This window comes from Lynx rufus, unplaced genomic scaffold (genome assembly GCF_022079265.1).
Source record: "Lynx rufus isolate CCGP_SWC_20201006 ecotype Redwood Valley unplaced genomic scaffold, mLynRuf1.p SCAF_22, whole genome shotgun sequence".
Lineage (NCBI taxonomy): Eukaryota > Metazoa > Chordata > Mammalia > Carnivora > Felidae > Lynx > Lynx rufus.
This window is the reverse complement of record NW_025814837.1, coordinates 889,121-905,706: the sequence shown is the minus strand read 5'-3', so window position 1 is coordinate 905,706 and position 16,586 is coordinate 889,121. Positions and strand designations below refer to the sequence as shown.

General features: G+C 37.2%; 1 protein-coding gene across 1 annotated transcript in view; it reads left to right on the top strand.

Moving 5' to 3' along the window:
• Positions 1-16,586, top strand: part of PIK3C3 (phosphatidylinositol 3-kinase catalytic subunit type 3) — a 147,775-nt gene that overhangs the window by 112,660 nt on the left and 18,529 nt on the right. Inside the window, exons 22-23 of the mRNA XM_047086907.1 lie at positions 6,614-6,782; positions 12,100-12,190. Coding sequence (XP_046942863.1) covers positions 6,614-6,782; positions 12,100-12,190 — 260 coding nt within the window. The remainder of the gene's footprint in view (positions 1-6,613; positions 6,783-12,099; positions 12,191-16,586) is intronic.

Below are 16,586 nucleotides of genomic sequence, written 5' to 3'. Positions count from 1 at the left end.
ACAGTTCTGTAGAAGAAAAGAATATTGCAGGGAATAGATCCTTTATTGGCCTTAATAACTGTAGGAAAAATGAAAATGAAGATCATTTAAAAGTTTTTCTTGAATAGAAATGGACTATATAATCAGATATACTACATAGATATGTTTTGCCCCCCTTTCATTAGTTAGCTAAATTTTGTTCCATTCATCAGAAACCTAAGATCTTAACAGTTGAATGTGAAAAAATAAATTACATGAAATATTTAGCAGATAATTGGAATGTTTATACTGATCTTTACTTATGTATGTCTTATTTTCGTTACTCAAAACGATTACTAAAAATATTTCATCTTTACTGTGCTTTTAACTGTAAGTGAAAATAGCTCTAACCAAGTATATCATAAGGGCTTAACTAATAAGCATTGGGAACATTTGGAGTGTAGCTTAAGGAGCGTTTTTAATTCTAAAAATACAGTTTCCATTGTATCAGTAAATGGTTGTTCACTACCTTCTTTGTTTCTAGGTTTCATAGTAGGGCAACTTCAACATTCACATGAAGAAACATAAGAAAAATACAACATTCACATAAGAAATAAAAGGCATTCTGGGGCGCCTGGGTGGCGCAGTCGGTTAAGCCTCCGACTTCAGCCAGGTCACGATCTCGCGGTCCGTGAGTTCGAGCCCCGCGTCGGGCTCTGGGCTGATGGCTCAGAGCCTGGAGCCTGTTTCTGATTCTGTGTCTCCCTCTCTCTCTGCCCCTCCCCCGTTCATGCTCTGTCTCTCTCTGTCCCAAAAATAAATAAACGTTGAAAAAAAAATTTGAAAAAAAAAAAAGAAATAAAAGGCATTCTGTGGAAAAATAGTAAAATGTCAGGTGTATGCCAAGAAATTGAAGACTGGGAAACTTACTATAGAGTAGAGTGGCAGGGAAGAATATTTGAATTGGGGAATTGTGTGGGATTTAAAAAAAAATCGAGTTTGGATTATAGGGAACAGAAGAAAATTGTCAAATAGAAGGTATAAGCAGAGTTGTGAAAAAAATGGAGTAAGTACAATTTTGAGATTGGTCATATGTAATTATTGTATAGACAAAAGGGAAATTAAAAAAAAACTGCTATAAAATACAGTTCATTTCAGCAATATCTTTTGTCTTTAATCCAAGAACTACAAATACTTTGAACCACAATTTTAGAAATAAGTTCATGTCACTTATTCAAATAACAAGAAAATTTAATTAGCACATCTTATTCCCTTTGTATTGCAAGTCAGGGACAAAAGGAGGTGTTTGCAATCAACAAACATTCAGTTTGTTTTATGTACACTTTACCTCTTGATTGTTTAAGATTAATAAATTTGTTAATAGATTTGAATAAGCCCATACTTCCTGAATTTCTTGATTAAACATTTTTTTAAAAATTTCATGAAGTGCATTTATAAAATCATTGTAAGTTTCATTTTAGATATTAACTTTAAAAGAGCCGCTCCCTTTGGTATCTGCAAGGATGAATTTTCTTAAAACATTAATAGCCTCTTTTCAAAATACATGACTCTTTGAACTTGCAAAGCATAATAATGGTTTCATTGTTAGATACTGAATCTTTTATACCTTATAATTAAGCAGTAATCCTATTCTTTGAGAGTTTTCTTACAAGAAAGATAGAAATACACTCTCCATTTGCAAGCAGTGATGCATAGCCCACACTGGACTTCCAGTAATGCCTGTGGTGAGACAGAGAAAAGTGGGGCTAGGTTTCTTATTAAAGGATGGAGCCCATTAAATAAACCATGTGTGATGGCTGATACAGTTTGATACTAGGATAGCATGATTTATTAAAAATCAGTTTGAATCAAAGAGGGGTCAGATAGGTTATCTGCTCAAGTGCTAAGTATCATTAGAAATTATATTGGTAACAGAACAAAACAGCATTAAAAAAATTTTTTTTAATGTTTACTTATTTTTGGGAGAGAGAGACAGAGAGTGTGAGCAGGGGAGGGGCCAAGAGAGTGCGAGACACAGAATCTGAAGCAGGCTCCAGGCTCTGAGCTGACAACACAAAACTTGATGCAGGGCTCAAACTCATGGACCACGAGATTATGACCTAAACCGAAGTCAGACCCTTAACCGACTGAGCCACCCAGGCGCCCTGAACAAAACATTATTTAAATAATTAAACAAAACCAAGAAAAGCTTATCTGTACCTATAATGTAAGTTTTTCATCTCTTTACCTTTTGAGGGGTAGACTGGTATTTGTCTAACAAGGTAGAAAACAAATGGGAGCTCCAGAGTGAGAGGAAAGCACAGAATGAAGTGCTTAGCTTAGCTACAGGGAATACACATTTAGTTTAAGGAAATGGAATCCTTAAGAGAAGTTGATCAGGACTTTTTACCAAATAATGGAAAATTGAATGATAGCCTGCTTCCTTGGACCTTAAGCATTAAGAAATGATGCTTTCCCAGTAAATACTACAATTATCAAACTCCTTGTTCTAAAAGTACTTTCTCATCTTTTTGGAATCATGAACTTCCCTTGGGGATTTGGTGAGGTCTATGGCTTTCCCCCCAAAATTAATTTTATTGTAGTTAGGGACCTCTGAAGTCCATTTTGGAATTCTGAAATGGTGTTTTTCAATCATGAGTAATACACAGAACTGTTTTAAATAGAAGTAAAACCCATTGTGCTGAGTTTATAATCTTAAATATGTACAAGGTAAAGATGATACTAACTTCTTGTGTGTCTACTCTTCTATACTATAAAATAAAAATAACTTTATAAATTAAATCATGTTACAAACTAGCAAAATGCAATCCAACAACATTAATGTGACAGATGAAATAATATTGTATCTAAATGTCACTTGCCGTGTGAATATGGTGCAGATAGTATAGTGTGAGTTTGAGTTCAGAGCACTGAAAATATATCTCATGTGAATATTCTGAAACTACTTTTCTCTACCTGAACTACTTTATAACCTTCATTATTTCAGCATGCTGTTAGGTAATTTGAAGATATAACCAATTCTGCTTCTCTTAGTGTTAGCCTGAAAAAGTTAAAGTAGCCTTGTTGTTTAATACCAACCCAATCAAAAAGTGAAATCACAGGATAGTACTAAGTAGTAAGGTAGCATCTAGGTGATCCAGACTCAGCCTGTATTAATTTTGTTGTAGATCTTAATGGAAATGAAAATACAAAAATTTTAAACAGAACAATTTCCCATAAGAACTATCATTTCCAGGGGCGCCTGGGTGGCGCAGTCGGTTAAGCGTCCGACTTCAGCCAGGTCACGATCTCGCTGTCCGTGAGTTCGAGCCCCGCGTCAGGCTCTGGGCTGATGGCTCAGAGCCTGGAGCCTGTTTCCGATTCTGTGTCTCCCTCTCTCTGCCCCTCCCCCGTTCATGCTCTGTCTCTCTCTGTCCCAAAAATAAATAAACGTTGAAAAAAAATTAAAAAAAAAAGAACTATCATTTCCAGAAGAAAATTTCTTGCAATAGCAATGTTACTAAAAGGTGCCTAAGCTATAAACATGAAGTTGAGGTGTCATTGGTTAAGTAAATGCAAAATAGCTACACTGAGCCCTTCTGCATGCTAGGGCATTATCCTAGGTTTCAGTACTATGCAAAAATAAATAAAGCACAATTCTTAATTATAGGACTCCTAATGGTTCAGTAAGAGTTAACTTTGGGGAGGGGCGCCTGGGTGTCTCAGTCGGTTAAGCATCCGACTTCAGCTCAGGTCACGATCTCGCGGTCCGTGAGTTCGAGCCCCACGTGGGGCTCTGGGCTGATGGCTCGGAGCCTGGAGCCTGCTTCCGATTCTGTGTCTCCCTCTCTCTCTGCCCCTCCCCCATTCATGCTCTGTCTCTCTCTGTCTCAAAAATAAATAAACGTTAAAAAAAAATTAAAAAAAAAAAGAGTTAACTTTGGGGAGAAAGATAAGTGAAGAAATAATTTCATTATACTCTTAGCTGAAGTGTTTTGAAGTAGGAGCCTCACTAGTAACTACTTACGAATCCTTGCTTATTTAGTAAGCCCTGGGTGTGAGCTTGAGGAACCAATTCGCTAAACTGTTACTTTGTTATTTTGGAGAGAGCAAACCCTTTTCCAATTCTCTATAGGTTCCTTGCTCTCTCTATCTAATTATAATTCCTTCTCCTCTCACCTCCCCCGTCTGTCATTTACTATACTAGATACATGCATTTTTTTTGAAAGTTCTTATGAGATTTTCATCATTTCTTCAATTTGAACGGAACATTTTAAGTGTGGTATAAGCTTGAAAAACAAAGACAAGGAGATGATGTGGAGAAATGGAAAACTAGTTTTCAGTGCAATAGTTACATTGTTAATGGGTAGTTTTTCTATAGGCAGGTGATGATAGTGTTTAAACCTTCCAATACTTGTTTTGTGAGCAATCATAAGTAAGCTGTTGTTTCTTTTTGTATATGAACTCCATATCCCAAATGTAGTACATTTTCTGCTGTCTACTCCAGTTAATTTTCAGTGTAGTTTTTTTTACTAATGCGTGAAAATAACGCCAGTGTCTACTTTGAATTTTACATAAGCTTAATATCATTATTGCCTTTAATCTGGACTTATTATTATTATTATCATTATTATTATTACCTGGTCTTGGCAAATCCGAAGTTCTCTCTCATTTTCAAAGTTGTATAGGATTTCCCGCTTAATGTATTATTTAGTTTTTCATTGTAAGAACGATGCCTGAGATGAGTTGCAAATAAGATTGCTTATCCTTTTAATATTTAATTTTACTAATCCCTGGCAGTAGTGATCTCAGGTATAAGGAACATATAAATACCAATTCAGTATATTTTAAATGTCTTTGAAGTGGTACTTGTTAATATTTCTTTTTGAGCAGTGTTTAGTATTTTACATTATTTTAAAAAGTGGTATTCAAAGTATTTAAGATAAACATTTGTATGCGCCTTTAGGAGACATGGTCATTAGATATCATATAGCTTGATTTAGTTTTATGTTCAGACTAAAATGTTTTTTTCCTCTGAGGGACATAGCTTCTTAAATGAGACAAGGCTATAGATGTAATCATTCTTGACTTAAATGGGGTTTTTTATTTTGCTTGACCCTGTCATCTGTAGCTTAGTTGGAAATAATAATAATGACAGGAGACATTTAGACTGTTTACTGTGTATCAGGTACTATTTTAAGATAACATATCTTTATCTCTTTTTAATTCTGTCTTATGAGGTAATCAACAGTATTAACCTATTGCGCAGTTTAGAAAGTGAGGATTAAAACATTAAGTGGCTTTGTCCAGGTCACATACCTCATCAAGTGAAACATGAAGGTGTCAGTCGTACTAAGGGGCAGTTATACCACTGACTCAGAAGGCCTGCCAGTGTGTCACTGTTCACCTGGGATTTCACTGCCACCCAGAGTCAGTTCTGTGCCCATCATTGCCTTAAATTTCCAACAGTGACCTAATGATGGATTATAACATTCACAGATAACAGTAATAATGCACAGAGAAAGAGGTAGGGGGTTTAGCTAATATGTTAATGGATAGAATTGATGTATAAAAATACTTTGCAGGATGGCAAAAGTATGCTCAAACTCAGTACATGTACTTGAAGAAGGAAAGTTTTTGGCTGCTCCCCTTGAGGGGTAGGGGGAACCTAAGCTTCCCAAATGCATGATGGAGGATAGGTTTTCACATAAAACAGGTCATATAATGTATCACAAGACAAACAAGAGTGGGAAGATTACACTAGGAAGATTTTAGGTTGTTGTTTTTTTAAATGAATTCATCCCTTCATTCAAAAGTGAGTGCCTAGTGTGCCAGAAACTATTCTAAGGCATGGGTAGAGTGATGTACGAAACGGCATAAATCACTGCCTTGGTGGAGCTTGGGTTGTAGGATCCACGTGGCTACTCTTTGTGTTAAAATGTATGCTTCTTTTACACCTACTTGTAAGTCACAAAATGCTTATGAATTCGGTGGTGAATCCTTCTCTAAAGTGAATGATCAATCACATTTTTACATGTCTAGTCTGTGGGCTTTGGCGACTCATGGAGAATTTGTCTTCGTGGGCACTGCAGCTGTATTCAGTTCTTGGTAGACATAAATACTGTGGTTTGTTCCTAGTTTGCAGCTAATGAGTGACATGGATTAGTTGAAAATGGTTTAGAAGAAGCGAAGAATATAATTTGCAATTTGGGGGATTTTTTTTTTTTTTGTGAGGGGAATAGTGAAAAGTTAAAGGATTCGTTTCAGAAATACTTAAAAGAAATGGTCTTCTGCTGTATGAATGGAGTTTGTGTAAACTTCAGGGTGAGAAATTTGCTGCAGGACACTAATTTCTGCTAGTACCTTAAATTATGTAGCCTTTGATTGTCTTTGATTCTGGAGATCTTGAAGTAGAATATAGATTAATATTACTATGAGATTATTTTAACTGAAGTTTCATTTGAATAACTGCGTTACAATGAACTGCAGTATGCTCTTAAGGCCACACCCGAGCCTGGCTGTAGAGGATTCAACAATTGAATAGACTTCATCATGACTTAGTATTCGTTGTGAAGAGACACTGCATATACAATAATATGACATATTCCCTTCTCAGTTTTTAAAGATAACAAATGAGTTTCGTATCAACATCCAGGCAAACTCTTCCACATAGACTTCGGATATATTTTGGGTCGGGATCCAAAGCCTCTTCCTCCTCCAATGAAGCTGAATAAAGAAATGGTAGAAGGAATGGGGGGCACCCAGAGTGAGCAGTACCAAGAGTTTCGTAAACAGTGTTACACGGCTTTCCTCCACCTTCGAAGGTAAGTTGATTTGCTTGGCATAAAGAATTTTGATAAATTCATTTCATAGAGCAAGAAAAGGAGTTGTTCCAATGTATACATTCTTTCACATCACTCTTTCTCAGAGTGACACAGACAAATGTATTTAAAAATTTTTTTTGTTTTACATTTATTTATTTTTGAGAGACAGAGCACAAGTGGGGGAGGGGCAGAGAGAGAATGAGACACAGAATCAGAAGCGGGCTCCAGGCTCTGAGCTGTCGGCGCACAACCCGATTGCAGGGCTCCGGGGCTCGAAGTCACAAACCGTGAGATGACCTGAGCAGAATTCAGACACCCCACCGACTGAGCCACCCAGGCGCCCCGGTATTTCTTAATATACGTTTGATGTCTGTTTTGATAAACAGTCTGATAGCAAGAGAAAGAAGACTCTCTTGCTTTCCTGCTAAATATTCGATTGCTAAATCCACCAAACAAGAAGCTGACATTACACAAGATTAGGCAAATATGGAAGCTTCAAAATCAGTGGGTTAAAATCATTTTAATAAAATATACTGTGTTCTTTGACAGTGCTGGAATAGAGAAAAGATTAAGAAGCTTCATAACCATTCACATCTCCCTGAAGCCAGTTTGGAAGGATTATAATCACGATATTGAGTTGTTTAACTTCTCCCAAGCTCACTTCCCACTTTTTTATCAAAGAATGAAGCATTTAGCTTATTTAAAGTGATATTAATCCATTCATTTTTATTCTTTAGCAACTTTATCAGCCTTGGTTTTGGTTGCTCTTCAGGAGCATTCAGAAGTTTGTTAAATGATGGAGTAATAAATGTTACACATGATTTTGTCTCCTTTTAACACCTCATCAGTCATTTTGCTGAAGGAAAAAGGTTGATTTTTCTCTATACCTTCTTTCTTCTCCAGTGCCATTCCATCTCTGCTTTCTTCATCCTGGTTTACTTAGAACTTGTAACATCATATATCATCAGGAAAAAAGTAAATTAAGTCAGGTTGGTTAAATTTAGGACATGGCTCTGATGGTTAGTCAAAAATGACGGGATCATTTGACTCTAAATCCATTTTCAACTTAACTTTGCAAAAATGAATATTCTTAGTCCAATGAAAACTCCCAGCCCAGGAGACCTACTACCTTCTTTCACCTCTTCCAGATGAAATTATAACCAGTAGACAGTGAGCTGCCTATGCACATGGGTTCTGTCTTATTTGTCTTTACAACCTGTTACTCATATGGTTAGAACGTAAGACTCCCAGTGTATGGTTATTAAATGAATTTCTGCTTCTTATCTGGGTTGAGACCATGTTCCTGGACGATGTTGATGCAGTTGGTCCTAAGAGAGTGGCTGTACACTATTAATTAGATTTCATCTTGGCAGTGACTCATTAGGCCTTCATTGTTAACTCAGTCTGTACCATGTGTCACAAACTCTGATGTGCATTTTACAAACAGTCACACTATTTATCCTTTAGGTGGCAGAGTGACTCAGTTTTGCTTTCAGAAATGCTAAAACAATATGGAAGATGAGTGCTCTGTGATTTGTCTGGTGATGCAGAAACACTTTCAGAGCGATGAAAGTTCCACTTTAATATCTTAGGATTTTTAATTTAAAATAGTCCAAGCCTCCTAAAAACTAGACGGAACCATGGCATTCTCGGTAAGGAGGCAGACAGAATGATATGAAATGATAACTAGAGAAATGTCAGGGGTGCTCTGTCTTACTGAAAGCAGAAGGAAAACAATGTGCTTTATAAACTGTCATTGATAATGGATTAGTAGCAATTCAGTAGAATGGAAAAAACAGAGGCAGGTTATTAATGTGGAGCCAAAGTTAACTTTTATCACTGCTAAGAAAAATCACAGAGTAATCTAAATAATTTTATGTTAAGTCATGAAGACTTTTATTTTTTATTTGTTTTTAAATGTCACTATACTTTGGTTAAGATCAGCTGGACCCTAATATTTGGATCAACATTTATTTTTTAATGTTGTATTTTGGAATATGGTTCTGTTAGTAAAAATTTTTCTTTATGACATGAGAATTAACCTGCTGGTTGAGTCAGTTTGGAGCTAAGGTTACTTGACACTTTTATTATTAGGGTTTGGTTTCATGGTTTTTGTTAATTGTTGCTCATTTCCTACAACAAGAAACCGTTACTTACATTTGACCACATAAGTAGAGCAGTCTGTTTTGAACTAAGTTGTGAATGCTTACAACTGTATAGATGTTAGAACACATTTTATGGTTTTATGATTTTCATGTAACAAAATATATTATTATCTTTTACTAAATAATACCTATTAATTATATGCATTCCTATTTTTAGTATTAAAGGTTTTCACTGAAAAATTTAGACCATCTTTATATGACCTTATATTTTTTCTTGATAATGGTTTTAAAGATTTCTAGTAACCTTTAAATCTATTTTCTGGGTAGGATATTGAATGACTACTCAGAATGTATACTTTCTGTTTGGGGTCGCTCACCCTATCTTAAATGGAAAATGCAGGTTCATAGCAGCAGGTGTAAAAGTTAAGGTTGTGACAGATGTTCTACAAAATAATTGAATGTTTAAGCTTCTTACAGACTATTCCTTATTTACATTTTGTTTCCTTTTGCTACAATAATAGAAGCATGGGTGGTTAACTTAAAACCAGCAGATAATCCAGAAAACATTAATATTTGCCTTTTTAAAAAGAAGCACACATATGTTTCCACAAAAACAAACATTTTAACATGGATCCTGGCTGTCCATTAGAATTGCCTGGGGGAACTTTAGGGGGAAAATAGTTTGGGGGCCCATCTGATTTACTTGGTATGGGATTGGGCTCAGGCATTAATATTTTTAAAGAGCTCCCAGGTGAATCTAGTGGGCAGCCAGTTTTGAGAACCTCTGAAATATTACTCTGAATTTACCCTGAGATTCCCTTATGACAAGATGGGAAAAAACTGTATGGTCAACAAAGGACAGTACAGATAATTGAGGGTTCATTGAAAGAGCATATTTTATTTATGACATAATACATAGCAGGTGGCTGTACTCTGCTGATGCCATGGTCCTTGCAGCCCTCTCAAGTGGATCTTCTTTATTTCCATGTCCTACATATTGTAGAGCTTAGAGAAGGGCTTGGTGCCCCCCTTGCTCCCTGCTGCAACTTCCAAATGATTTCTTTCCTTGCTTTCTTAAGGAAGAAAAGCATAGACACACACACACTGGGAGATCACACCAATAGGTATCCTCCCCATTGCTAAAAGTCAGGTGTCTGTCTGTCATGCTCTATTCCTTGAAAACTTGTATTGTCTACTTCAAGACTACTGCTGTGACTTCCACATTCACATAAGTGGTCCAGCCATGACCTGACCTCTGAGTGTCTTGTCCTCTTCATGTAGAACCAGCCTTGTCTACTGCCTCTCATGAATAACATTAATTTACCCCTCCAAAATCTCAATCACCAGCTTTCCACTCTGACCAACATCGTCTATCCTTGCAGCTCATTTTTGGATTATACTCCTTCCTGGAAGACTTCAACCTCACTGATAATGTCCAGTCACCATTACACCATATAAAATTACACCATACTAAATCTGCCTTATATTCTCACTTTTCTCTTTTCCCCACTGAATTTTATGCCCTCAAGCTATAATCACTGCCCTTCTCTCTAAACTTTCTTACACATTTTTATCCAGTCCAATAACCTCACCTGCTGACACTTCATCTCTAATCACAGCTCTGTTCCTTCCTGTCTCATGTGTACAGTGCAACAGCTGTACGTTACTGAAGAAACTTCCAACAGCCATGGTGTTCTCACCATTGGTTTTAAGTAGCGATTCTCAGCCAGACCTGTTTTACACTCCCCTTTTCCCCAAAGCACATTTCACAATGTCTGGAGACAGTTTTGGTTGTCACAGCTAGGTGAGTACCTCTGGCGTCTGTCTGGTGGGGAGAAGTCTGGGATAGTCCTAGACATTGTACTTCTGCCCTAGTTCTTTACTCTTTCACAGCCGATTTGCTTTAAAAAAGTCTATCTTGGTGCCTGGATGGCTCAGTTGGTTAAGCGTCTGACTTCGGCTCAGATCATGATCTCACGGTTCGTGGGTTCGAGTCCCGTATCGGGCTCTGAGCTGACAGCTCAGAGCCTGGGGCCTGTTTTGGATTCTGTGTCTCCCTCTCCCTCTCTCTCTCTCTGCCCCTCTCCCACTCATACTCTGGTCTCTCTCTCTCTCTCTCAAAAATAAACATTAAAAAAAATTTTTAAAAAAAGTCTTTCTCACTGTCTCCACTAACCTTACTTTTCTTCCTTCAGCGTAAGACTTCCAGATGTACCCTATCAAAACTAATTTTATCGAGATAAACTGTCACCTATACCAAATCTAGTGGCCACTTTGCTTTCTTGCCGCTTGACACGGTTGAGCACCCCTTTGTTCCTGAAAACCTTTTTTCGATTTGGTGTAACCCGCTTCTCTGTTTTCTTTTTGCCTTGCTGACCACTTCCGCTTCTTTCCTGATTTCCCTCTTCTGTCTGACCTTTACATATTAAACTGTCTAGAATTAAGTTCTGGATCGTTTTTCCCCCTAAACTCCTTTTCAGCATTTTCATCCAGACCTGTGGCTTTAGTTAGGAACCAAATGCTGGTGTTTTGAACTAATACCATCAGCCCTGATATCCCCCCTGAGTTCTCTGACTGCCTACTTGATGTCTTGACTAAGAGTCTGGTAGGCATTTCAAACTCAGTATGTCTAAAACAGAATATTACTGATCCTCAGCCCCAAATCCTGCTCTTTGTTCATTCTCTCTTATTTTGGTGAATAGTAGTTTCCCATTGCTTAGGCTGAATTCTTGGTGACATTCAGTTCCTCTGCCCCCTCTCCCTTGCTCGTTGAAACCATCAGCAAGTGTCATCCACTCCATCTCTAAAGTACATCCAGACAACATCCATATTGTTTCTTTTCTACCTGGACATCTGTGAAATAGTTTCCCTACCTCCATTCTTAGTCCCTACGAGATAGCCAGTGAGAGCTTTTATTCATTTATTTTTATTTTCTTTTTGAGAGAAGGGGAGAGAGAGAGAGCGAGCAGGGGAGAAGAGCAGAGAGAGAGAGAGAGAAAAAAGAGAAAGAATTCTAAGCACCCTCCATGCTTAGTACAGAGCCTGACACAGGGCTTGATCCCACAACCCTGAGATAATGACCTGAGCCAAAATCAAGATTTGGAAACTCAACTAAGTCACCCAGGTGCCTCTAGGGATATTCTTGACAGGAGAAGAAGCTGCAAAATTCTAACACACTGCTATTTTTTCTTTCTTTCTTTCCCACTCTCTAGGTATTCTAACCTGATATTGAACTTGTTTTCCTTGATGGTGGATGCAAACATTCCAGATATTGCTCTTGAACCAGATAAAACTGTGAAAAAGGTAACTTTTATGTTTTCTACTTTTTATATATAAAAGATGTTAAGGTTTTAATAACCCATTTCCCCTTGATGTCCCTGGCTCTAGACTCTTAAGTAACATAAATTAAGAAAAAGAGCTATTGTATAATTATTTTTTACCTTCCAGAACACAACAGCCTCTTAGGTCCATGCAGCCAGCTCTGTTCATACCCACAGTCACATGACTAGGTCATTGCATCTACAGAGAAAGCTTACTGCTACAACCCTTGCTCTTTTTTTTAGAAAGTTGTAGCTCTCCTTTAATAGTCCTGATACGATATCTGATGCCTGGCACTCACAGGCTATACATGCTAAGGATCAGAGACAAAATATTATAATCCTGTCTGGGACAAGCCATTCTATATCCTTCCCATCCATACCTTGGTTACCAGAGTTTTTTTCCATGTCAACAAAGTAGAGACATCCCCTTGAACTCAGCTTCCAAAGAGAAGAAAAAAGGGTAGTCATCATGTAGGTGAACAGTGACTCAGACTTGCCTTACCATGAATTCTTTGTTTTTTGTTTTTGTTTTTGTTTTTTAACATTTATTTATTTTTGAGACACAGAACATGGGGGAGGGGCAGAAAGAGAGGGAGACACAGAATCTGAAGTAGGCTCCAGGCTCTGAGCTGTCAGCACAGAGCCAGATGTGGGGCTCAAACTCAACAAACCGCGAGATCATAACCTGAGCTGAAGTCAGACGCTTAACCAACTGAGCCATCCAGGTGCCCCTGTTTTACCATGAATTCTAACAAGAGATGGGAGGAAGGGCAACAGATTTGAAGATTTTTATCTGAATTAGCTTCTGATCCTCTGATTCAGCAGGCGTGTTGGGGGTGGTGTATATAAAGTGCTTTTTTTTATATCCAGAGATAACGTAAGATCGTCTTCAATATCAGTATGATAATCATTATTGAACTTGAAAGAAAGATAGTAAAACTTTTTACCTTGCAGAAGTATACAGTTACTCAAGGACAGTAGCAGTCTCTGAGATGGAGTCTCTGTGGTGGTTGAAAATAATAATTGGAACCAAAAAGCTCTAAGTTCTGACATAACCGACTCCGAACCAACTCCAGATTCCTCTGGATTGAACATTGTCTTAGTCTATTTGGGCTGCTGTAAGAAAGTACTAGAGACTAGACGGCTTATAAACAACAGAGAAACAAATTTCTTATAGTTTTGGAATCAGGAAGTCCGAGATCAGGGTGTTTGTATGGTCAGGTGAGAGCCCTCTTTGGGTTGACTTTTTGTTATATCTTCATCAGGCAAAAAATGTTAGGGAGCTCTGTGGGATCTCTAAGAGCACCAATCCCATTCATAAGGGTCCCATGTTCATGACCTAAGTGCCTCCCCAAAGCTCTACCCTAATATCTTCACATCGGGCATTAGTATTTCAACATGGATTTGGAGGAGACACAAATATTCAGACAATTGCAAACATAAATGAGAATCCCTTTTACTTGGTTTTATAAGTCTGTCACAAACAATGAGGGGTTTTAATGTAAATATTGTTCAGTCTTTTAAGTAAATTATCCTCTTATTAAAACTGCATTTATTATTGTATCCACAAGCACTGTTTCAATAAACACCCTTTCCCCCTTAGGAAATCGACTACTTATCACACTGGTTTTTGGCGTGGCTTATTTTTGTCATTTATTTTTTATTTCTGGATTAAACCTGGTCATCAAGAAAAGTAATTGGTTGATGAAAATTTAAAATTTCCTTGACTAGGGGCGCCTGGGTGGCACAGTCGGTTAAGCGTCCGACTTCAGCCAGGTCACGATCTCGCGGTCCGGGAGTTCAAGCCCCGCGTCAGGCTCTGGGCTGATGGCTCGGAGCCTGGAGCCTGTTTCTGATTCTGTGTCTCCCTCTCTCTCTGCCCCTCCCCCGTTCATGCTCTGTCTCTCTCTGTCCCAAAAATAAATAAACGTTGAAAAAAAAAATTTCCTTGACTATAATTGATGGGTGCACTAGATTCCAAATACTATTATTTTTTTGTTTTTGTTTTTGTTTTTTGCATTGATATATTCAGGATTTGTTTTGCTGTGTATTTTAAATCCATTTATCTCTGGTTATATATTCACTTTTCCCTAACTTCACTTGTGTTCAGAAGTCAAATTATGAAAATTCTGTAACGGTGTTTGTCAAACTGAGTCTTCCAGTTTCTTCTGCCAATTAAGTTATGTCGTTCTTGTTCTTATTAGATCTTCTATTTCTCTTTTAGAAAGTCATGATTTTACTGTATAAGGTCAGTGACCTTTTGTTAACAGTTGTCTTTGTGGCCCTATCTTTTAACACAGAAGTAATTTATTTTGTGAAGAAAAAAATGCATGTATGTATTAGTTGTTTGCCTTTAGATGGGTATTCCTTAGCTGTTTTCTGATTTCAATTAAGTGAACCTTGAAAAAAATGTATTTCACCAAATATCTCCTCAAAAGGGTATTTCATAAAAGGTTTTCTTTGCTTTCTGCTCTTTTATTAAGAATATGAGGGGCGCCTGGGTGGCGCAGTCGGTTAAGCGTCCGACTTCAGCCAGGTCACGATCTCGCGGTCCGTGAGTTCGAGCCCCGCGTCGGGCTCTGGGCTGATGGCTCAGAGCCTGGAGCCTGCTTCCGATTCTGTGTCTCCCTCTCTCTCTGCGCCTCCCCCGTTCATGCTCTGTCTCTCTCTGTCCCAAAAATAAATAAACGTTGAAAAAAAAAAATTAAAAAAAAAAAAAAAAAGAATATGAAGTAATTATTTGCAACATACACTTGACATTAAAGTCCTGATAATGTTGCAAACTTATGCTGGAATAGGCTAAAATTTATGTTTCATATATTTCATTTTTTGAGAAATGTAAATATTTGGGGCGCCTGGGTGGCTGAGTCGGTTAAGTGTCCGACTTTGGCTCAGGTCATGATCTCAGCTTGTGGGTTTGAGCCCCATGTCGGGTTCTCTGCTGTCAGCACAGAGCCTGCTTTGGATCTTCTGCACCACCCCCCTCCCTGCCCCTTCCCAGCTCATGCTATCTTTTCTCTCTCTCAAAAAATAAATAAACATTAAACAGAAAAAGTGTAGATTTTTATACCTTGTTGAAATAACAATTGCTAACATTACTTCGAAGTCTTACCACTTGGAACATTTTTGTGTTGGCCTCATGAATAGAAGCCAACTAGGGAAATAGAGTGTAGCAATTTGAAGCTGAGAGGAGAGATTAGTTAAATTATTCGAGTAATCCTAACAAAGTGCAACAATATTTTCCTGTCTCCATAACTTAATTTAGTATATATCAGTTTTGTTTTAATTTTTGAAATTGAATACTTATAGATGGGATACATAACATTTTTGTTGATCAGATTTGTTCATTTCTTTTAAAACCCAATTGCCCAAAAAATGTGACATGGAATCACAATGATTTAAACACATGGTCATCAATCACAGACATCAGTTAAGTATCTGGTAGTAGTAGGTTAGTGTGCCAGTCTTTGCTATATGCTGTGGGAAGCTTGCACAGAAGTTGCTTTAATCCTTTTAATAATTTAGAACAAAGTTATCCAAGTAGTCTAATAAAAATAATGCATATTGATAAAAGCAAAGTGTTGTAGTGCTAATATAACTAAAGCATAATGGTAGACTAATTTTCAAAAATGAGCAAACAGATCATACTAGTTTTTTCTTTCAATAAATTTTATATGAACTACTTAAATCATAAAGAATACAGATGCTCATGTAACACCCAGTAATCACCATCTGTATTTAAACATTTTGCCCTGTTTGCTTTAAATCCTCTTTTATTAATGGATCAAAACAGTCATTAGTGTTGAACTGCACCCTACCTGCTTCCTCTAGTCTAAGGGTGATTATTCTCCTACATTTACCTTTATCCTTCTCATGAATATTTTTTCTACTTCATTCTATCACTCAACAGTATTTATTGAGTTATTTAGATTTACTGTGTCTCAAGCACTATCTTATTGTTTGAGTTATAGTAATAATAAAATAAAATTTCTTGCCTTCAGTGAGGAGCTTACCTTCTAATAAGGGAAACAGAAAAGAAACAGGATAAAGTAAGTTAAAATATGTAACATATTAATAGTGATTAGTGTTTAGAGAAAAAAATAAAAAGGAGGGGAAAATGAAATGTTGAGTTGGCATTGATTTTGAAAATTTTAGGATTTGTGGCCAGGAAGGGCCTCACCAATTAGGTTTGTCAGCTCTTTCTGAATAAATTAAAAGGAGGTATTTTATGAACCTGTGGTATGGAAATAAGATTTCTTAGCTCTGTCCGACTAGATTGTCCTAGTGAATAAAAGGAAGTTAAGATATTTGAGATAAAAGACCTGTGTATTCAGAAACTGATGTAACATTGTATGTTGACTGTACTTCAATTAAAAAAA